This window comes from Gracilinanus agilis, chromosome 2 (assembly GCF_016433145.1).
Source record: "Gracilinanus agilis isolate LMUSP501 chromosome 2, AgileGrace, whole genome shotgun sequence".
Taxonomy (NCBI): Eukaryota; Metazoa; Chordata; class Mammalia; order Didelphimorphia; family Didelphidae; genus Gracilinanus; species Gracilinanus agilis.
Genome location: NC_058131.1, coordinates 30,429,416 through 30,451,833, shown reverse-complemented (window position 1 = coordinate 30,451,833; position 22,418 = coordinate 30,429,416). Strand labels below are relative to the sequence as shown.

The window sequence follows — 22,418 nt, the reverse complement described above, 5'->3', positions numbered from 1 at the left end:
CCCCCCCCCCCAGATGTAGGAATTCTGCCAGAGGAGGTCCCTGTGTGCCTCACAGCTTGGAGAAGAGCCCCTTGGCTGTGTTCCAGTGAACTTGAACTAGTATTCCCAGTCAGCCTCCTGACCACCCAGGGCTGCTGGACAGAGCTTTTCCCCTCCGCCCTCTGTGCCCAGCTCACTTCTTGAACAATCTTTCTCATGCATAGATCTGGTAGTCACTCCACTGCTCAAAAATCTTCAGTGGCTCCCCAGTGCCTCCTGAGCCAAGTTTCAGTGTGCTTTGCCAGGTCAGCCCCAGCCTTCCTTCCCAGAGTTGTCTTGTACATGGTTTGTCCCCCTGCCTGTGAGGTGGCAGGGCTGAGCCTTGACTCTGATAGCCCTTAGAGCCCCCCAGGGCCAGTCACAGGGCTCAGCGTGCAGGAGCTATCTTGGACTCATCCATGGAGCCCCACTGACAAGTGTTTCTTTCTTCTTCTAGTATTAGGAGCAGGGGCAGAGGATTCTCATGGAGAAAGGGAGGGGAGATGTTTAAAGAGAGCGTGGATGGGGGCAGGTAGGTGGCACCATGGATAAAGTACTAGACCTGGAGTCAGGAGGACCTGGATTCAAATCTGGCCTCAGCTGCTTCTTCTCTGGGTGACTCTGGGCAATTCACGTAACTCTGTTTTCCTAGATCTTGCCCTTCTGCCTTAGAGTTGTTAATAAGACGGGGGGGGGGGGGGGGGGAGAACACAAGAATGCTTGCTTGGGCCCAGAGTCAGGAGAATCTGAGTTCAAATCTGGCCTCAGATCTGTAGCTGTGTAACCCCTGGGTAAGTCAGTTAACCTGTCTGCCTCATTATCTCATCTGTAAAATGGGGATAATAACAGCACCTGCCTCCCAGGATGGTTGTGAAGATCAAATGAGATCCTATTTGTAATCTTCTTAAGACAGAGCCTGCCCGATAAACCCTTCCTTAATAAATGTTTGTTCTCTTCCCTCTTCCCCCTGCAGGCCCAACTCTTGGGTCTCTGAGCCCCCTCTTCTATGCTAGATCTGAAATGCTTTGCTTGTGCCTGACCACCCAGGTTGTAATGACTCTGGCAGTCCCTCTGTCCTTGGGCTGTCTGTCTCTCCCTTCCCCCCCGCCCCCCATCCCATGCTAGGGTAGAGCTGGCCCAGCAGAGTTTGTAGCCTTCCAGCAGCTCCTCCCAAGTTGGAGGGCCTTGACTGTGGGTTTGCCAACGGGCCATGAGACTTTTTGACCCAAGAGTAAATCAAGCCTATGATAGGCGTTTATTAAATTCCTGCTGTGTACCGTCTGCTGGGGAGATAGAGACACCAGTGGGGCAGTCTGTGCCCTCAAAGAGCTGATATTTCCTTGGGGAACAACAGAGCCACCTTCAGAGAAGCTTTTCTGCCAGATGTAGGAAAAGAGGGAAGGAGGTGTGTGGGTTTGGCCGTGCATGAAATGGGGTAGTGAGGGAGCCATGAAGTACAATCTGCATTGGGGGACCCCTCAGTCCCTTCTGAAGTATTGAAATAAGCCATCCAGCCTTGCTCTGGGCAGCTTCCTTGAGACAACCCACCTTCATTTACTCTTGCTCTTAAGTTTTTCCTCCACACCAATCTGTTTCTGTCTGTCTCCCTTCTTCTCTATCTCTCCCTCTCTGTCTCTTCCTCTTTCTGCCTGCCTTTCTTTCTTCATCTGTTTCCCTTCCTCCTTCCATCTCTCTGTCTCTGATGTCTCTCTCCTTATCTCTTCCTCTTCCCTCCTTTTCAGGAAGACTAACCCCAGGCTTTTACTGGTGCTGGTTCTTTTTTATCATACAATTTTCTGAAATCTGATGGTTTGGGGTCTTCTCTGTCTCCCTCCTCTCTTCAGCAATCTCTTTTAACAAATGATCAGAAAGAAAGGGGGAAAAATACAGTTTAGTATAACTGAGGCATCACCCGAGTCTAGCAGTGTATGCTTCATTTAACACCCATAGCCCCCCATCTTTGCTCTGATGATTAAAAATGTCAAGAGACAGTAATTCTGGGTAATAAATTAATTAACTGGCCAGTCAAGACAAGTTAATTCTTGCAGCAATTCAAAAGATCTCAAGTTCCCACCTGAGGATCCATATATACAATTAGGGAGTTCAACCCTTAGCCCTCCCCTTGACATCCAGGACATTTCTGATTGGTGACTCGCCAATGGGGAGGTTGTCCGCTGCCCCATCCCCTGAGAGAAATTCTGAACCCAAATATAGAAATAATTCAATATCTATTGTTATAATCACTTACACTGCAAAGAAGGGAGGAAGATCTGTTTTCTCCTCTCTTGAGGAAAGGCCTAGCCATTATAAATCCATTATCTTCAGCTACTCTCACTTTTCTTCCCACTTGCTTGCTAGAAAATATTCTCTTGTCTAAAGCTCCCATGTATGTTATGATCACTCTTTTATGTGTTGAAACTATTGGGTTTAATTTGTTATAATCTTTTTTATTTAATTTAAAAAAATTACTTGTAGAAACAATTAAAAAAAATTTTAAACATTTATTAATATTCATTTTTAACATGGTTACATGATTCATGCTCCTACTTTCCCCTTCACCCCCCCGCACTCCCCCCCACCCATGGCAACGCCCATTTCCACTGGTTTTATCATGTGTCATTGATCAAGACCTATTTCCAAATTGTTGATAGTTGCATTGGTGTGGTAGTTTCGAGTCTACATCCCCAATCATGTCCACCCCGACCCAGGTGTTCAAGCAGTTGTTTTTCTTCTATGTTTCCTCTCCTGTAGTTCTTCCTCTGAATGTGGGTAGCATCTTTACCATAAATCCCTCAGAACTGTCCTGGGTCATTGCATTGCTGCTGGTACAGAAGTCCATTACATTCAATTGTACCACAGTGTATCAGTCTCTGTGTACAATGTTCTTCTGGCTCTGCTCCTTTCACTCTGCATCAGTTCCTGGAGGTCTCTCCAGTTCACATGGAATTCCTCCAGTTTATTATTCCTTTGAGCACAATAGTATTCCATCACCAGCATATACCACAGTTTGTTCAGCCATTCTCCAATTGAAGGACATACCCTCCTTTTCCAGTTCTTTGCCACCACAAAAAGCACAGCTATAAATGTTTTCGTACAAGTCTGTTTATCTATGATCTCTTTGGGGTACAAACCCAACAATGGTATGGCTGGATCAAAGGGCAGGCATGTAGAAACAATTTTTAACAATTGTTATCTGACATTTTGCAATTCAGATTCTCTCCCTTCTTCCCTCCCCTCTCCTTCCCCAAGGCAGTAAATAATCTGAGATAGGTTATACCAGTGCTTCCATGTAATACATATTTCCATATTCCCCATGTCATGACAGAAGACACATATCACAGATTAAAATTTTTTTAATTCACTTTTTTAATTTTTAGAAAAATTTTCCATGGTCACATGATTCATTTTCTTTCTCTCTCCCTCAAATCCCCCCTTCCCCCCATAGCTGACATGCATTTCCATTGGGTTTTACATGCGTCATTAATCAAGACCTATTTCCATATTATTGATAGTTGCACTGGGGTGGTCGTTCAGAGTGTACATCCCAAATCATATCTCCATCATCCCATGTGTTCAAGCAGTTGTTTTGTTTCTGAGTTTCTGCTCCCACAGTTCTTTCTCTGGATGTGGATAGTATTCTTTCTCATAAGTCTCTCAGATTTGTCCTGGATCATTGCTTTGCTGCTAGCAGAGAAGTTAGTTACATTTGATTGTACTACAATGTATCCGTCTCTGTGTACAATGTTCTCCTGGTTCTGCTCCTTTCACTCTGCATCAATTCCTGGAGGTTGTTCCAGTTCACATGAAATTCCTCCAGGTCATCATTCCTTTGAGCACAATAGTATTCCATCACCAGCAGACACCAATTTGTTCAGCCTTTCTTCAATTGAAGGGCATCCCCTCATTTTCCAGTTTTTTGCCACTACAAAGAGTGCAGCTATAAATATTTTTGTACATGTCTTTTTCCTTATGATCTCTGGGGTATAAACCCAGCAGTGGTATGGCTGGATCAAAGGGCAGGCAGTCTTAGCGCCTTTTGGGCATAGTTCCAAATTGCCATCCAGAATGGTTGGATCAATTCACAACTCCATCATAAATGTATTATTGTCCCAATTTTGCCATATCCCCTCCAACATTCACCACTTTCCTTTGCTGACATGTTAGCTAATCTGCTAGGTGTGAGGTGATACCTCAGAGTTGTTTTGATTTGCATTTCTCTAATTATTAGAGATTTAGAACACTTTATCATATTCTTATTGATAGTTTTGATTTCTTTATCTGAAAATTGCCTATTCATGTCCCTTGCCCATTTATCAATTGGGGAATGGCTTGATTTTTTGTACAATTGCTTTAGCTCATTATATATTTTAGTAATTAGACCTTTGAGTTTTTTGTTATAAAGATTTTTTCCCCCAATTTGTTGATTCCCTTCTAATATTGGTTGCATTGGTTTTGTTTGTACAAAACCTTTTTAATTTAATGTAATCAAAATTATTTGTTTTATATTTTGTAATTTTTTCTAACTCTTGCTTGTTTTTAAATTCTTTACTTTACCAGAGATCCGACAAGTATATTATTCTGTGTTCACCTAATTTACTTATAGTTTCCTTCTTTATAGTCATGTCATTCACCCATTCTCAATTTATTTTGGTGTAGGGTGTGAGATCTAGACCCAATCTCTCCCATACTGTTTTCCAATTTTCCTAGCAGTTTTTGTCAAATAGTGAATTTTTGTCCCAAAAGTTGGGCTCTTTGGGTTTATCATAGACTGTCTTGCTGAGGTCTCTTACCCCAAGTCTATTCCACTGATCCTCCCTTCTGTCTCTTAGCCAGTACCATATTGTTTTGATGACCACTGATTTATAGTACAGTTTAAGGACACAGATTAAATTTTAAAAACTCATGAAGGAAATAAAGTGAAAGATGGCATGCTTTGATCTGCACTCAGACTCCAAGAGTTCCTTCTTTGATTGGGGGCAGCATTTTCCATAATGAGTCCTTTGGGGTTATCTTAGAACCTTTTTTTGCCGATAATAAATAGTTCAGGCCTTCACAGTTGATCATGGTACAATATTCCATTACTGTAAATGCTGTTCTCTTGTTCGGCTCACTTCACTTTGTATCAGTTCATAGAAGTCTTTCCAGGTTTTTCTGAACTTCTCTTGCACCACAACTTGTTCAGCCATTCCCCAGTTGATGAAATGTTTCTCCTCAGTTTCCAATTCTTTGCCAACACAAAAAGAGCCGCTATAAATATTTTTATATGAATAGGTTCTTTCCCCCAGCAATGATCTCTTTAGGAAACAGACCCGTAGTGGTATTGCTGGGCCAGAAGGTATTCATAGTTTTATGGTCCTTTGGGCATGGTTCTGCATTGCTCTCCAGAATGATTATATCAGTTCACAGTTCCACCAGCAGTACGTTAGTATCCCAGTTTCCCTATATGCCTTCCAACTTTAATCATTTTCCTTTTTGGTCATTTTAGCTCGTCTAGTAGGTGTGAGGAGGTCTCTGAGAGTTATTTTAATTTGCATGTCCCTAGTCAATAGTGATTTAGAGCATTTCATATGACTATGGAGAATTTTGATTTCTTCATCTGAGAATTGTTTATCATATTTTTTGGCCATTTTATCAATTGGGGAATACTTTGTCTTCTTATAAATTTTGGTCAGTTCTCGATAGATTTGAGAAATCAAGCCTTTGTCAGAGGCGCTTGCTATAAAAATTTTTTTCTCCCCAGTTTCTTGTTACCCTTCTAATCTTGGTGGCATTTTCCTCTTTGCACAAAACCCTTTTAATTTAATGTAATCAAAATGATCTGTTTTGCTTTTCATAATGTTCTCTATGTCTTGTTTGGACATTAATTCTTCTTTTATCCGTAAGTCTGACAGGTAAACTATTCCATGTTCCCCAAATTTGTTTATGGTGTCTCCCTTTATTTCTAGATCAAGTATCCATTTTAACTTTATCTTGGCATATGGTGTGAGATGGTGGTCTATGCCTAGTTTCTGCCATACTCTGTACCAGTTTTCCCAGCAGTTTTGTCAAACCGTGTGGTCTTTTCCCCCAGAAATACTAAGATTTCTCTTAACCCTGACTTGACCATGGTACTTTCAATATATATATGCTGTCATCCTGTAAAGGACTGATCATCTTGGCACCCATCTCATTCCTTATCCAAGTTTGGCCAACTCTTAGGTTGGCAGATAATTTGTGGGATGACCAACCACAGAGCCCAGTCCTAGGGTGGCATCGTGTTGCTGCCATTAGGGTAGGGGGAAAGGGAAGAAAACCTTTCTCATTCAAACATTCACTCATTCAGCCAGCATTTATTAAGCACCTGCAAGGGCATCTTGCTAGGTTCTAGGATTACTAAGTGCAAAATGAAATAGTCCCTGCCCTCAAGGGGTCTCCATTCTCATCTCCTTTCCGTGGGCCAGAATCTCAGGGCCGGAGGGGCTGCTGATGGACTTGGGGGCCAGCGCATAGGACTTCCCTCCATTGGCTGAGGGGTGGAGGTGGGGAGAGACTGTTGCTTTGGTGACTATAGGATGGCGTTCTCTAGAATCGTATCCATGGATTTCCAGGCAGGGGACGGCAACCATGATGGCTCCCATAAAAGAAAACTTTTTCCTTATTCCCCTTCCTCCTGAGCTGGGGGATGTTTTCTAAAGCCCTTTGTAACCCAGAAGAGAGGGAGCCCGGCTGCCCGGGAGATGGGGTAGAGCTGGGTGGAATTTTAATTGCCAGCCAGGCTCCCCACTCTGTGTCAGCGGTGCCTGCTCGGACGCTGGGGAGCAGCTGTCACCCCGAGCATCTCCCCTCTCCTTCTGGATGATTCCCTGTCTGTTGGCCTCTTCACCCTAACTAGGACCGTAGCGCCTGCTCCTTCCTCTGTCCATTGGCTATGAGCCCCTCCCTTCGTAGCTCTGACTATGGTGTCCTCCTCTCCACTGCACTGAGCTGGCTGCTGCTTTGGGGTCTGATTTGGTGGGGCTTAAAGTTCTCCTCATCCCCGTCAAAATTTAATCTGAAATTTCCTTTTATTTCATGATTAAAGAGGTCCTCGGGTTGAGTTAGCTAGTGAGGTGTCAGGGGCCAAGAATGGCTCTTGTCTTGGGGATCAGATCTGGACACGGTGGGGTGGGGAAGGGGGGGACGTTCCTGGGGCTGGAGGCTCCCCCTCTGATCAGGGTTGTTTGACGGGATCTGGGCTTTTACTGGCACAGAGAACTCCCGAGAAGGAAAGAGTCTCCATCAGCCTGCATTGGCCCCTTTCTGCAACGTCAAGTGTTCTCCGTTGACTTGTCCAGGGGCTCCCACATCTAGCATGTAACTGAGGCTGGAGCTGAGGTCCGCCGAGTCTGCCCCTCTGCCCACTGAGAACACCATCCCACATCTGACTAGCATTTTTACCCCAAGTGAAAGTGAAGATTATGCTATTCCTACAGCAGGAAAGAGACTACCCGTATGGTCGTCACTCCTTGGCTTCAGCGTCCTCTTTCAAGTAAAGGGATCGGGGCAGCGAGGTGGCTCTGTGAATAGAGAGCCAGGCCTAGAGATAGGAGGTCCTGGGTTCAAATCCGGCTGTGTGACCTTGGGAGAGTCATTTATCCCCCTTTGCCTAGCTCTTGCCCCTGTCTTAAAGTTGTTACTAAGATAGGAAGTTAGGTTTTTTAAAAAAAAGTCAAAAAGAAAAAGGAGGAAGAGAAAAAAGGGGAAAAAAGATCGTTTTGCCTAGCCAGTCAGCCTATCCGTCATGCTTAAACATGCTTCCATTCCCCTAGGCCACCACCTGGGCAGCGAGGCTCATGTCTCTGCTCTTCTGTCGCCCTGGATTCCTGGCCAGGCTGGCACCTCATGATCACAAAGCCTCCGGGGGCCACTTTGGTTCTTTCCGTTCATGTTGTTGGAGTCTTGTGTGTCCTTCTCTTAGCTTTGCTTGCCTGACTCGGTGTCCGTTCATAGCGGGCGTCCCACGATTCTCTGAATTCTTCCTGTTCCCATTAGAATCACACGTGGGCCGGCTGGGACCCTGCAGGCCATCAGATCCAGCCCCGGCAGAGATCGGGGCCAATTCCCTCTCGATTTGGGGTGGCAGTCTTTCGTCAGACATCACTTCTCCCAGTCACGGCTCCTGACTTAGCTCTTTACTCTGGGCATGTATAATTGGGACAACTTCTGATCCCTTCTAGAAAATCTTGGGTCAAGTTACAACCCCCCCCCCCCCAGCTGTTGTTGTGAAGGGCGACCCTTAATATTTTGGCCGTTTATTCATTTGGAATTAACGTACGATACGATAGGAAGTGCTGGTTTAACCCATTTTCCCACTAATTCTTATTGAAGAGAGAGTTCTTGGTGCCGTGAACAGAGTGCTGGCCCTGCAGTCAGGAAGGCTAGCCTTCCCAAGTTCAAATCCGGCCTCAGCACTCGATAGCCATGATGTGACCCTCGCTATTTGCCTCAGCTTCCTCATCTGTAAAATGAGCTGGAGAAGGGAAACGGGGAACCCTTCCTATAGCTTTGCCAAGAACCCCCAAACTGGGTCACAGAGAATCAGATGAAATGACTGAACAAAAGAGAGCTCTTTCCCTCGGGTGGATAGAATGCTGGATTGGGGGGGGGTGTTTCTTTCCAAGTTTCCAACCCAACTTTGTCGTTCTTCAGTCATGACCCCTTCAGGGGTTTTCTTGGCAAGGATCCTGGAAGGGTTTGCCATTTCCTTCTTCGGCTCACATTTTACAGATGAGAAAACTGAGGCAAACATCGTTAAGCAACTTGCCTAGAGCCACATAGCCAGTAAATGTCTGAGCCTACATGATGACAGCTCCTGCCTCCCAGAATCATCTGTAAGGATTGGATGACAGTGTATGGAAAGCCCTCGTGTCCTGAGTGCCAGCCACAGTTCCTGGCACACAGTAGGTGCACAATAAATGTCTTTAGATGCTATATCCTGAACTTTGTGGTTTCTAGAAAATGATAAAAATCATTTTAAGTAACTGCTTATTTGCTGATGATTTAAACCTGAAGTTCAAGAATTAATGGCTTGTTAACTTTTGTTAAAAATGGCTAAAGTAAAGTTTCTTAACTTTTTAAAAAAAACCAACTGTAACAATTGAAAAGCTTTCAGCTTTATGTGTAACATTTTAATTTAAGTTGATAATAATTTTAAAATAAGGAGGGCAGCTGGGTAGCTCAGTGGATTGAGAACCAGGCCTAGAGACGGGAGGTCCTAGGTTCAAATCTGGCCTCAGACACTTCCTAGCTGTGTGACCCTGGACAAGTCACTTGACCCCCATGGCCCACCCTTACCACTCTTCCACCAAGGAGCCAATACACAGAAGTTAAGGGTTTAAAAATGCAAACAAATAAATAAATAAATAAAATAACTATCCCTTGTTCAATGCTCTTGGCAGCTTTGTGGTCCATTAGATGGAGGCTGCTCTTCTCTATTCCCTTGGGTCTGGCAGATCTGAGTTCAAATTTATGAATCTGAGATACCTACTAGCTGTGCAACCCTGGACAAGTCACTAAACCACTGGTTCCCAAACTTTTTTGGCTTACTGCCCCCTTTCCAGAAAAAATATTACTTAGCCCCCTGGAAATGAATTTTAAAAAAAATTTTAATAGCAATTAATAGTAAATTTAAATGCACCTGTGGCCATCACCGCCTCCCTGGATCTCTGCAGCACCCACCAGGGGGCGCTGGCGCCCACTTTGGGAATCACTGAACTAAACTCTGCCTCACTTTCCTCAGCTATAAGAATGGAGATAATGGTAGCCCCTAACTCCCAGGTTGTTGTAGGGCTCCAGTGAGATCAGATTTGTGAGAAGCGCCTAGCCCAGTGCCAGGCACATAGGAGATGCTTAATAACCTTTTTCTTTTTTTTTAAGTTTTTATTTTGAATATTTTCTCCTAGTTACATGTTTCACGTTCTTTCCCTCTCCCCAAACCCCCCTAACCCCTTTTAGCCAATGCACAATTCTGCTGGGTTTTACACGTATCATTGATTAAGACCTAATTCCATATTATTGATAGTTGGACTAGAGTCATTGTTTAGTGTCTGCATCCCCAATCATCCCCGGCAGCCCATGTGGTCAAACAGTTGTTTTTCTTCTGTATTTCTCCTCCCACAGAATAACCTTTTTTCTTGAGGATGTATCTAGAGGCTTCTCCCGTCCCTCCTGCTCGATTCTGACCTCTCTGAGCCCAGAGATTCTGCCTCCTCCTTGTTCTGCCATCCCCGGGCCCGGTACCTTGGGCCAAGTGAGTGGGATATAGTCTGCCTCAGTGGATTCCTTTACACCTCTTTTTCTTTATTCTCTTTATGTTTACTCAGTATATACTTAATACGCACGGCTTGTTCCCTGAGCAGAAGAATGAGCTCCCCGTATAATACGCTATCCTAGGATAGGAAGGCACCTCAGAGACCCTCTGCTTTTCCACATGAAGAAGCGGAGGCCCAAGGGAGTCAGTGATCTGCCCAGGCTCCCAAAGCTAGCCCTTTTGTACCCACAGTGCCTAGCGCAGATCGGGTGCTTAATAAAGGGGTGTGGATGGATCGTAGCCCCCTACATGCCTTAACCCTTTCTGAGGCCGCCCTATGTAGTAAGTCTTTTTTATTTTTTAAATGGGAGCTTTGCTATTCTCTGGGATGGAAACTCTAGGAAGGCAGAGCTTCTCTCTGGACTCCCCTTTTGCCTCATCCGGGTGGGAGCCTGAGACCCGGGAGATGGGAAAGAAGCAGTCCGGCGAGCCTCGGCACCCCTGGGAGCCTCGTGGCCCTGACTGCCCCTGTTTCTCTCCTCCTCTAGAGCCGCCTTAAGGAGGCCGTGCAGCTGCTCGAGGATTACAAGCATGGGACGCTGCCTCCCGGGGTCACCAACGAGCAGGTAAGCCCGCGCGTCCGTCCAGCGGGGGACGCTGGGGCGACGGTGAGCCGCTCCGGGGCGACGCATCCTCCAAGGTGAATCCTTGAGGCGTAGCTCAAGCCTGAGCCTTTCATTCTCCTGCCCACGACTGCCTCTGCTCATCTCGGGGACACCCAGGGTCTTCGGGCTTTCTGGAAGGCCCCCCTTCGCCTCTGGGGCGCGGGGAGGCTGGCGGGCCGGTGAGGACGTCTCAAAGGTGAGCGAGTTCCCGACAAGGAAAAAGAAAAGAGAGTAATGAGGCTCTGGTCACACGAAGGGAGGCGCACAGCCCGGCCCTCGTCTGGTCCTTTTTCCTCTTCAGTTCCTTGCTGGGGAAACGCGTTCTTCAGGGATTAGGATTAGGATGGAGAGGGCGGCGACAGGGAGGGAGGAGAGGCCACTTAGAGGAGAGAACGTCGTTTCTCTAATGACGGCTCCTTCCTTGTGAGTGCCAGAACGAACCCGCTCTGGCGTTTCTAAGCGGAGGAAGCCTCATCCTCCTCCTGAATTCATGAACAAATGACACCTCGTCGGCCATCTCACAGAAACCCCGATTCTCTCGGAGGCCCCCAAACCCACGGATCCTTTGAATGGTTGGTGCTTCTCGGTGCCTGAGCCTGCGGAGAAGGTCCTCCCTGGGGAGGAGCTTCCTTAGAAAGCTCTGGAGGCCCTCCCAGGGCTCAGGGTTTCTGCAGGGGCCGATGGCCCTGTGTGGAGGACTTAGAAGTGCCAGGACTTTCTCTGGGGCTTCTGGAGCATCATCACAACCCTATAAAATGGAGACTCTCCATCTTACGATTTTCATTCAACAGATAAGGAAACTGAGGTTCAAAGTGGTGAATGACTCGCTCAGGGTCACACAACTAGTAAGTGTCAGAGCTGGGCTCCACACCCAGGGCCTCCTGACTCTGTCTGGCTTGGTCTAGGCTGCCTCCCAGGTGGAGAAGGATAATGCAGGAGCAATGGATTTAGTCAGTCAGTCAATACTTATTAAGGGAGGGAGGCCAGTGGAGGGAGCCAGGAGGTCTTGGGTTCCAGTCTGGCCTCAGACACGTCCTAGCTGTGTGACCCTGGGCAAGTCCCTTGACCCCCATTGCCCACCCTGACCGCTCTTCCGCCTTGGAGCCCGTACACACAGTATTGACTCTAAGAGGGAAGGGGAGGGGTAAGAGAACTCCAGCCATGAAGCGGCAGGCACCGTGCTCCTCCCTGGGGTGCAGAGAACTGCAAGGGCTGGCCTGCCCTCGGGCTCACATCTAGCTCTGACACTCGCTGCCTTTGTGACCCAAAGGGACGGCTCCCAGCCGCTGGTACTGGGGGAGGCGAGAGGGTCTCCAAGGTTCAGTTCTGCTCCCAGGGTCCAGGCTCCTGCAGCGCCCTTGCTGCGAGGCCCTCCTCCATCCTCGGGCCTCAGGGAGGGACACGGAAGGGGACCTTCCCCTCTGGGCTCTCCTCTTCCGGGGGCTTGTTTGGACCGTTCTGGGCATGGGCCAAGTGGCTCTCGGTGGGCTCCACACGCAGGTTCCTGGTCCCTCACACGGACACGCATGTCCAGCCCTTTGCACTGCCCTCTCCCCTCCTCGGATACTTGGTCCTCATCCCGCTTTCCCTCCGGGCTCGGCTCTGTTGCTCCTGCTGCCCTCCCCGACACGACCCCCTGGAACAAGACGGATCGCCCTGGCCACGGCGGAGAGAGGAGGCTGTAAGAGGAGGCCGAGTTCTGGGCTCCAGCGCAGCCTCTCCCCCGGGGGCTCCCTCCAAAGCGGGCTGTTGGGACGGACGGCTCTTCCCTCCCTGTTTGCTGTCTTTGGACACGAGCCTCGGAGCCTGGGGAGGCAGGTTCGCTGCCTTGTCCGTTGGAAATGTCCAGAGAGATGTCCGAGCCGGACGGGCCGGCAGAGGACCCCCCCTAACCCCACGGCCACCGTCCTGCCTCCCAGCCAGGGCTGCAGACCGGGGAGAGGCTTCCCTCGGCTCTGGGCTTCTCGGCTGCCTCGTCGGTCGTTTGCAGGGTGGGAATGGGGAGGCCGAGGAGGAGGAAGGACAAAAGGAGCCCTTCGGTGAGAGGTTTTGAGAAACGGGGCTCTTGGGCGGGAGCCTGCCGGGAGAGACTCGCCGAGGGGACCCGCTGATCTGCTGTCACCCCTTCATTTTACAGATGAGGACCCCGAAGGCCAGATGATTAAAGTCATGCACAAGGGCAGACAGCTAGGGAGTGGCAGAGCCTGAACTAGAGCCCGCTGACAGGTAGTACGACGCCCCCGACTGCCCCCAGGAAGGGCCGGGCCAGGCCTGAACTAGACCATGACGCCCCCTCCAGGAAGGGGCAGGCCAGGACCCCAAAGAGCTCTGCTGCTGGAGGCGGCTGGGGTGAGAGAGAAGGGACGGAGGGACGTGGCTCGCTCACACCCGCGCCCTCAGCTGGGCGTCCCCCCAGCCGCCAGAGCCGGTGCTGATGGGGGAGCTTCACAGCTTTAGGAAATGACTCCCAAGAAGCCCAGGGACCACTGCATGGCCCGAGCCTGAGCTCTCTGGGCCCACGTTCAAGGCTTTAGCACTTCTGCCGATGTGGGAGCTCCTGAGACTCCTTTCTCCAACACAGACCCTAATAGCAAAGAACATGAAGAGACTCCCCCGGCATTCCCTTCTATTCAGGAGAGACCTCATCTTCCGAGGGGGGCCGTGAGGTGCTCCCCAAAGGGCTCCCCTTGTTTCCACCTGACTTAATTGCAGAATCTTAGTGGTAGAGAGTCCCACAAGGTGCCGTCTCTTCCCCACACCTGCCCTCTAGCCTCCTGGAGCTCTGTAACGGCAGGCGGGGGGGAGAGAAGAGGAAAAAGAAGGGGCACCCATGGGTCTCGAGTGAATGAATAATGAACCATTCACCGAGTTCTTGCTGTATGCCAGGCTCTAGGCTAAGCCCTGGGGAATCAAGCACAAGTCAGGAAGAGTCTCGGCCCTTACGGCCTTTGTTCAGATTGGGGAGGCAGCCTGGAAAGGGGACCGATGGGGCAGGGGATGGTGTGGGATGGCCACAGGGGTTGGTGTGAACCCTGCTTCTGAGCTATGAAAAAAGGAGTTCTGGTGGGAGGGGGCTGCAGAAGACAGCCATGGTGGAGGCCCCAATACGAAAGATAAATGGCAAGCGGTCATCGTGGCCTTGGGCCGGGGGCCAGGGAATGCCCCCAGGCTGCTCACTGTCCCAATCCTCCACACGGCTGCTGTCAGCCCTGCTGCTTCTTCTTGGACCCTGAGACTGGGGTCTCACACTGGGGCATTTGGGGTCAGCAAAGAACAAAACCAGCAAAAATGCGAAAAGTTCCCCCAAGTCCAACCGTGGCCATAAAGGTGAGGTTCCCTGCGGACCCCAGCCGAGGTGTGTCAGGGGCAGTCCAGGGGTCAGCGTGGCATTTGTTCGTGTGTGGGGTGGGTCAGCAGAGACTGCTCTCCCCCCCCCCCCGCCCCGCCTGCCCGCCAGGCCCCTTTCCTCCCCTCCCACTCCTCTGTCTGGGCCTCCCTTCCTGGCTCTCCTGAGGCAGACGCTAAATCTGAAGGCGGCTCCCCCGTGTCCAGACCCAGCACCCCCAGACCCCCAGCCGATCCTGCTCTGCCCTGTGTCCGAGGACTCTCAGAAGCCCCGTTTCCTCCTTCCAGATGTTTTCTAGCGTGCGAAGGGCCTTCCCAGAGTGGCCCACAGTTGTCCAGGCGGAGGGCAGCGGCGCTCTCGCGCTGTCTGAAGGCAGTCAAGCATCCACACGGTCAGGTTTTTGGCTGGCCCGGCCTCCCGACGGCTCGGGCTGAGCTGGCCGTCCACCGGAGCGCTCAGACCTTTTCCGGGCACCCTCCTCAGTAGCCAGCCTTCCCCCTCCTGGCTTTTGACATTTGTTTCTTGAACCCGAGTCTAGTCCTTGACATTTATCCCGATTCCATCTCTCCTTGGAGGTGGCCAAGACCTCTTTTGGATGCGGACTTTGCCTCCAGCTTTGGGGCATCTGCAGATCGGAGAAGCCTGCTGTGCCTGCCTTCATCCGAGTCCTCAAGGAGAGCCAGGAGAGACCTCTCGGACCCCAGCCCGGCCCCTCCGTGCGGCTCCCCTTTGGCCCTGCCGTTCCTGGGCTCCGACACCGCTGGGCCACCAGGACGATGCAGGCTTTCTGAACTTTTCTGCTGGAAGCACAACTTGGAATGTTTTCACTCGGGGCAAACATGGGTGGGGAGTGGACAGAGGATGGGCTGGGCCGCCCTCTGCCGTCTCCCCTCCTTTGCCTCCCCTTCCGGGGCCAGGACCGGCTTCGTCCATCCCCGTGAGGAGCTCAGGCCACCGAGGACGCCGAGGGACGAGGCTCGGCCACCACGGCGAGGGCCCGACTGCCCTTCAGGCGCTTCTTCTGGGCCTCGTCCTGGGTGCAGCCTCCCAGCACCAGCTGCAGCAGACCGTCTACGTCCGTCCTGGCGGGAGGCATCTGCGTGGGGAGGCGAGTGGGGGCCGGCCGGGAGGACGGAGGGAGGTCTGGAACGTTGCCGGATGGTGAGGGGGGCTGGGGGGCAGCCGGGGGGGCAGCCGGCGCTCCTGTGCCCGCGGGGGCAGCACAGATTTGTTTATGGCCCCGCAGTGGAAAGTGGGGCCGGCAGAGGGAAGGGGCCGGCGGGGCCCGTGAGAGCCCGGGGAGCCGTTTCAGAGCCGAGACGCTTAAGTCTCCACGCCAGGACCGAAAACGGGCCATTTGTGAGAAAAGGGCAGCGAGGCGTGTCCGCTGGGCCTGCCGTCCGCGCCCGGGTCAGAGGCCCGGCCACCTCGCCCTCGTGCGGCTCGGCTTCCCCTCGCCTCCTCCGGCCGCCCCGCTTTTCTCCTCTCCTTCCCCCCTTTCTCCTGTTTGCCCCCTCCTTGGCCTGGATTGTCCACAGCACATTGAACTCTCGGCGGACCTGTTCCGGGGCACCGCGTGGTCCTGCGGCTCCCCCCCACCCCAGTCCGTGCTGCCCCGGCCAGCCCCCAGCACCGGCCTTCACAGCCACTTCTTTGGACTCCCCAGAAGGCTTCACAGCCCCCCACGGCTGCAGGCACGTCTGGTTACGATTCCCATTTTATAGGGGAGACGCCACACCTGAGACTTTGGGAAGTTCCTCGATTTCCCCCGTTAGTGTCTGAGGCAGGAAGAGGCCCGTCTCTCTCCTGACTGGGGGTGCAGCCTCAGCAAGCCTCCTGCCCCCCACAGACATGGAGACACAACTAGCCGGGCCCCCCTCGAGGTGGGCTCGCTGCAGGGACTGCGGAGCCCCTTCTCTGTGCCTTGGGGGGACGACTCCCCTCGGAGCAGGCCAGGGCCCACGGCCTCTGGAGCCTAGCACCGGAGCTCTGGGCTAACAGAGCCTCTCCTGTACAGATGAGGAAACTGAGGCAGGGAGCAGGGAAGGGATGCACTCAAAGTCACCCAAAGGATCAGCACCAAAAAGTCAGAGTCTTCACCCAGGCCCAGAGCAATGAATGACTTCCCCAAGGTCTCCTAGAGGATCCGAGCAGGAAGAGCCGCCCCCCGGGATCCTGAGCCCTTGGTGGAGCCCCTGCTCAGAGCAGCCTGGAGCCGCTTTGCTGCCCCCCTCCCAGGGCTCCCTGTGGAGCCTGCACGGTGCTAGCCGCAGGGGGAAGCTCCCCCCCAGAGGGCTCCTGGAGGCTCCTCCCGAGGGGCTGGCCAGGCCGCCTCTTCCTGGCCCTTCTCCGCTGCCCTCTGGGGATCACGGACAGAATCGCCACCATGAGCTCAGGGCATCCAGCTTCTGCCTGCAACCTCGGCTTGAATGCTTTCTGTGACAGGGAACTCACCACACACGGCCCAAGAAGAGTCCTCGGGGATCCGATGGAGCCAAAGGGTCGGAGCAAGCCGGGCTCCCACGAGTGACCCCCTTCCCTGAGCTCGCACAGGCGGTCAGGGGTCCAGAGCCTGAGTTCGAGCCCTCCTCTCGTCTCTTCTCATCTCCTCTCTGCTTTCTCCGGGATCTCTGGGCGCCCCTCCACACGTCTCTGATTCCTGCCTGGCGCCCTTTGGAGGAAGCCTGTCCTCAGGGGGTCCCGAGCTGGGACTGGCCTCCGGCAGCCTCTGTGCAGCCCTGGCTGGCGATGAAGGGCCTGAATCGAAGTCCCTCCCCTGCCACGCTTTGACGGGGGGGTGCAGGTCCCCCCGGCCTCCTTCTGGCTCTCCGGAGGGCCCCCAGGGGGAGGGGGCAGGCAGAGGGGAGGGAGAGGGCCGGCACCCCTCCCCACGCCGCTGCCGGTGCCGACAGTGACCGAGGGGCCATCTGCCGGCTGCTGGGAACCTGGGCGTGCCTGTGGCACGAGGCGGCCGCTCGCTCCCTGCGCCCAGAGAACAGATGGGCTCCCCACCCCCTCCGGCTCCAGCCAGCAGCACTAATTGGGCTCCATCGGCCTTCCTCCTTGGGCCCTGACCAACAGCGCCGAGCCGTCCTTCTGGTCCTTGTCAGCCCCAAGAAGGCAGGAGCGAGAGGGGGCCCAGCGGCTTCTGGACTCCCCAGAGGCCCAGCCTCCGGGGTCCCCTTCCCAGCCCCAGAAGCTCGGCGGGCTAAGAATCTCCCCAAAGGGGTCTGGATGGCCCCTAAAATTCTGTTCTCCTCTCCTGGCCAGGGCTTGTGGGTGCAGCCCTCCCCCGGCCGAACCCCCACTCCAGGAGGGAGGCGCCGCTCCCGGCCCTCTTCCAGGGAAGGAGGAAACGAGGGCAGGGAACCTGTTTGGGCCTTGCTGAAAATAGCCGCGTTTTCGCTCTCCCCACACTGGAGCCTTAAATACCTTCTAACCCGAAGGCTCCTGGGCGAGGCAGGAGGTTCGACAGAAGCCGGAGGGAGGGAGGCACAGCGGGGAGGAATGACTCATCCCCACCGGCCAGGCAGGTGCCTCCCTCCCACCCCGTGTCCCCTCCTCGGGCTGCGGGGCTCCGGCCTCCCCCAGAGAAGGCCCCGCGAAGCCGCGGCCTCCCCGCTCTCCCAGCCCCTGGGCCTCCTCGCCTCCTGGAACTCTGTGGGGACCCGGCCCTGCCCGGCCCTTCGAGCTGCTCCTGCCGTCCTCCATGTGGCCCGTCCGTCCCTCCCTCCCCTCAGAGCTTCCCAGAAGGCCCCTCCGAGGCTGACCCCGGACCTCCTCCAGAATCCTCGACGAGGACGGCCTGAAGACGGATGGGGGACCCTGTTCTGCCTGGGCCGGCTCAGAGCACCAGGAATGTTTCCTAAGGCCGGCTGACACGGGCCTCGGCAGTCCGGCCTCCTCCGGCTCTGGGGCTGCCCGGACAAGCCTTCTCCAGCCCCTCCTGGACTCTCTGGAATCTCGCCCTTTTACGCTCTGCCTCTTTTAGCCCAGACGCCTCTCTCTGGCCCAGAGACGGCTCTCGGGTAGAGGGGCCGGGCCAGCGGAGCTCACACAGCGAGGAAGGGTCTTAAGGCCGCACTCGAACTTGGGTCCTCCAGCTCCAGGCCTGGCACGCTCTCGCGGCCCTTCGACGTTACTTCCGACGGTGCCGCCCCGCCGGGCTCGCCCCTCTGTGCTCTGGGGGCCTCCCCAGGCCCTGGCTGCCCCCACCCCTGCCGCCTCTCCTCCAGCTCTCGTTGGCCGCTGGGCCCCCTCCTGCCTCCCCGACAGCTTCCTGAGAGCCCTTTGGCGCCACATCCTTCCCTCGCCGGGTCCTTCCTGAAATGGGCTGCCTGGACGTCCCGCAGAAGGGGAGGAGACGCACCAGCTAGCCTGCTTGGGGCCATGGAGAACCGAAAGGGAAACCGAGGCACTGGCTATTGTGCCAGGCTTAGCAAACATCAGCGTGATGGATGTGGGCTCTGAGCCTCTGAGGGGGAGCAGCTCCGGCCCGTCCGGGGGCCTCCAGAAATCACAGTAAAATCTAGAGGTGACGAGGAAGGGGCGGCTCGCTCTGGTCCGGCCGCTCAAGGGCCCTGGCCCAGGCCTGAAGCCCCGAAGGTAAGACGGACCGGACAGGCCTGTAGTGCGTGGCCGAAGGGCCTGGGAGAGACGGCCGCCTCGGGAGGACTTTCTTTCCTGTTTCCTCCCTCACCCGGTCCGGCTCCCACAGAGCATCGCTCTTCCCTGTCTGACCCCACGGGATAAACGGACCTTAGCGAGAGGCTCTCTTGTGTCCGTGGGGCCCATTTGGGTCCCGGAACCCCCGTCGCCCCTGGGATTGCCCTCACAGAGGGGCCTTCCGGAGACTCTGAGCCCTGACTGGACCAAGCGAGTATCTAAAGAGATGATCCCAAACGGGCCTTGTGCGCGGGCGGCCGTGCCGGAGATCTCGCCGTCGCCCTATTTTATTCTACAAAGGAGACAGGAAGGGGGGTCACAGCAATTCTGATCTTGGGCTTTCCGGAGAAATTGTCCAGCGGGGCTGAGAGAAGCGCCTGAGGGCTGCCGCCCCTTGGGTCGGGGTGGCGCTTCCCTGAGTTTGGGTCAGGCTTTTCCTGGGGGGTCATCGGTAATAATAAGGGGGAGACGGGCCCAGCCAATAAATTCATTCTGGGCGTCGGGCTAAGGGTTGCAAACACAGAGAAGGGTCGAGGCCGGTCCTTCCCCCCCGCCCCCTCCCGAGGAGCTCATCTAATGGGGGAGACCCAAGTTATAAACAGGACCGTGATGGAATGAAGAAGGGCTGGGCCAGCTTCCTGTAGAAAGGAGGATTTTAGTGAGGACTTGAAGGAAGCCAGAAAAGCCGAAAGGAGGGAGAAGAAATGTCCGCAGCTGAGAGAGGGAGTGTCTGGGTCAAGGAGCCGCCACGGTCATCATTGGACCGTGGAGGAGACCTCAGGGAGGGAGTGGTGAGAAGACCAGAAGGGTGGGAGAGGCCTAGGTCGCAGGGGGCCTTGAAGGCCAAGCAGAGCCCCTTGTATCTCACCCTGGAGATGACTGGGAATTCCTGGAGTTTGCTGTGTACGCGTACGGGAAATTCCTGTCCCCAAGAGGCGGAGTGTCCCGTCCAAGGAGAAGCCAGGAGGGCTGGCTGTGGGTCTGGGCTCCGTGTCTGAGGTGTAAGCCGAGGCCTAGAGGATGGGGGTGGGTGTGGGGGCTTTGAGTCTAACCAGGATTGGACATTTGGTCCTGTGGCTGACAGGAACCACTCCTAGAGTTGACTGGGGCCAGGGGCCTGCTCAGATTTGTTTTTGGACGGTCCATTGGTGAGCCGAAGCCGAGCAGCAGGCTGTTGTAATGAGCGGTCCAGGTGGGAGGGGAGGAGGACCTGCCCTAGGCCGGGGATAGTATGGCAGGGTGGAGGGGAGCACGAAGGACAGAGATGAGCGGAGGTGAAAGCATTCCCTTGGTCATAAAGCAGTTCAGCCTTGACAACAGATTGGGTTGGGGCTATGTGTGAGAGTGATGAGCTGAGGAGGATCCCCAGGCTGTGAGCCTGGAGGCCTGGGTGCATGGCGCTACCCTCAATAGTAACTGGGAAGGTTTCAGGGAGAAGATAATTGCTTTTTGAACACGTCTATGGATATTTAATTCAGGATATCTAAAGAGACCAGAGGAGAAGCTAAGATAGAAATCAGCAGGGGCAGCTAGGTGGCTCAGTGGAGTGAGAGCTGGACCCAGAGTCAGGAGGTTCAAATCCCATCTCAAGACGCTTCCTAGCTGTGTGACCCTGGGCAAGTCACTTAACCCTCATTGCCTACCCCTTACTGTTCCCATTGGTTATTGTGTTACAATTGTAACCAATACACAGTATTGATTCTAAGGCGGAAGGTAAGATTTTTTAAAAATAGAAATCAGCAGAGGGGCTCAGACTGGATATCTAGATTGAATATTCGTTTAGAGGTGACAATGAATTCATGGGAGCTGATGAGCTCACCAATTAAAATAATAGAAGAGAAGAGGGTCCAAGGCCAAGCTCTGGGCCACTCATGGTAAGGGGGTGTGACCTGGATAAGGATCCTGCAAAGGAGACTGAGGAGAAGCAGGAGAAAGAAAGTAGTGCCAAGAAAACCCAGAGAGAAGAAAGGATCTAAAAGAGGATGAATAATAGTGTCAATGCTGCATAGCAGACCAGAAGGGTGAGAAGTGAGAAAAGACCATTAGGTTTCACAAGAGATCATTGGCGACTTTGGAGAGAACAGTTTCAGTTGGAGGATGATGTCAAAAACCAGACTGGAGAGTTCAGAAACAAGAAGAAAGGAAAGAGAGGCATCTGTTGTGGCTTTTGCAAAGAATTTAGCCACAAAAGAGTAGCAATGAGGGACTATAGCTAATGGGGATGGATGAAGTGAGGATTTTGAGAGGGAGGGAGTCCAGGGTGTATTTGTAGGTAGTAGGGAAAGAACCAGTAGACCAGGAAAGATTGCATTAAAGTGAGAGTGAGAATGGAAGAGAGGACAATCTGCTAGTGAAAACAGGATGGGATGGAATCACTTGGGTGTATGGAGGACTTTGTGTTGGCAAGGAGAAGGGACACCTCATTCTGTAAGCCAAGTTCAAAGGTGGAGACGGTTTCAAGAAGGCACTTTGTTGATGTGAAATGAGGAAGTATGGAGGGGAAGTTCTTGGTGAATGACTTCCAGTTTTTCAGTAAAATATGAGGCAAGATTGACAGCTGAGAAGGTGGGGGGAGGGGGAGCCGTGAGAAGTTTGAGGAGAGATGGAAAGGTTTGGAAGAGCTTCTATGGTGAATGGGATAGTGAGTTGATTGAGGAGATGTGAAAGGATTGCCTTGAAGCAGTGAGAGCCCAGTGGATGTTATGCAACATGAATTTGTAGTAGATCTAGTCAGCATAGTTTCATGTTTTCTCTGACTTTGTTTAGCAACATGGGAGAAGGAGTGATAATGGGAATGATCCAAGACTGAGAGTTGGCTGGGTATAATCAGTGATTTGATAAAGAGGCAAGGAACTGAAGAGGATAGCATAGAAGTAACCGATTTACCAAGGGGTCAAGATGAGGAAAGGAGGAGAGTGTAGCTAGTACAAGAATGATAGCCTGGGAGGGAATCCAGTGGTAAAGAGATTGGACATCAGGGTGGAGAAGAAGAGCAGTGTTTGGTACCGAAGGCAGAGGGAGAGGTGAAAAGTCCCTTGATTATGGTCAGATGGGAGATTTTGAAATTCTTGAATTTGGAGGTGATGCAAGACAAGGATATGGCCATCTCTGTGCATGGGTAGACCATGGGAAATGAAAAAAAGTTGAGGAATTGTGAAGTTAGAATATTTGGGGTGGGGTGAATAGCAATATGTATATTGAAGTCCTCTAGTATGAGGACAAGAGTTAAGACTGGGCCTGGCACTGAACTCATTGAGGACTGAAGGGAATCTTCTGTCCAGTGGAAGACAACAGCTACCAGGATTCTAATTGGGCTGCATGAATTTCAAAAGAGGATAGATTGTACAGTAATGGAGGTTGGCACTGGGGAGCAAGGAATATTCCAACTCTCCCACTTTGACCAGTGAGTCGAGGGGAATGAGCGAGTACAGCCTATTTTGGAGAGGAAAGCCAGAAC

General features: G+C 52.7%; 1 protein-coding gene across 3 annotated transcripts in view; it reads left to right on the top strand.

The window, feature by feature from the left end:
* Window positions 1-22,418, top strand: part of SFXN5 (sideroflexin 5) — a 226,338-nt gene that overhangs the window by 55,918 nt on the left and 148,002 nt on the right. For all 3 annotated transcript variants that reach the window (XM_044663039.1, XM_044663037.1, XM_044663038.1), the window contains exon 3: window positions 10,834-10,911. In XM_044663039.1, coding sequence (XP_044518974.1) covers window positions 10,834-10,911 — 78 coding nt within the window. The remainder of the gene's footprint in view (window positions 1-10,833; window positions 10,912-22,418) is intronic.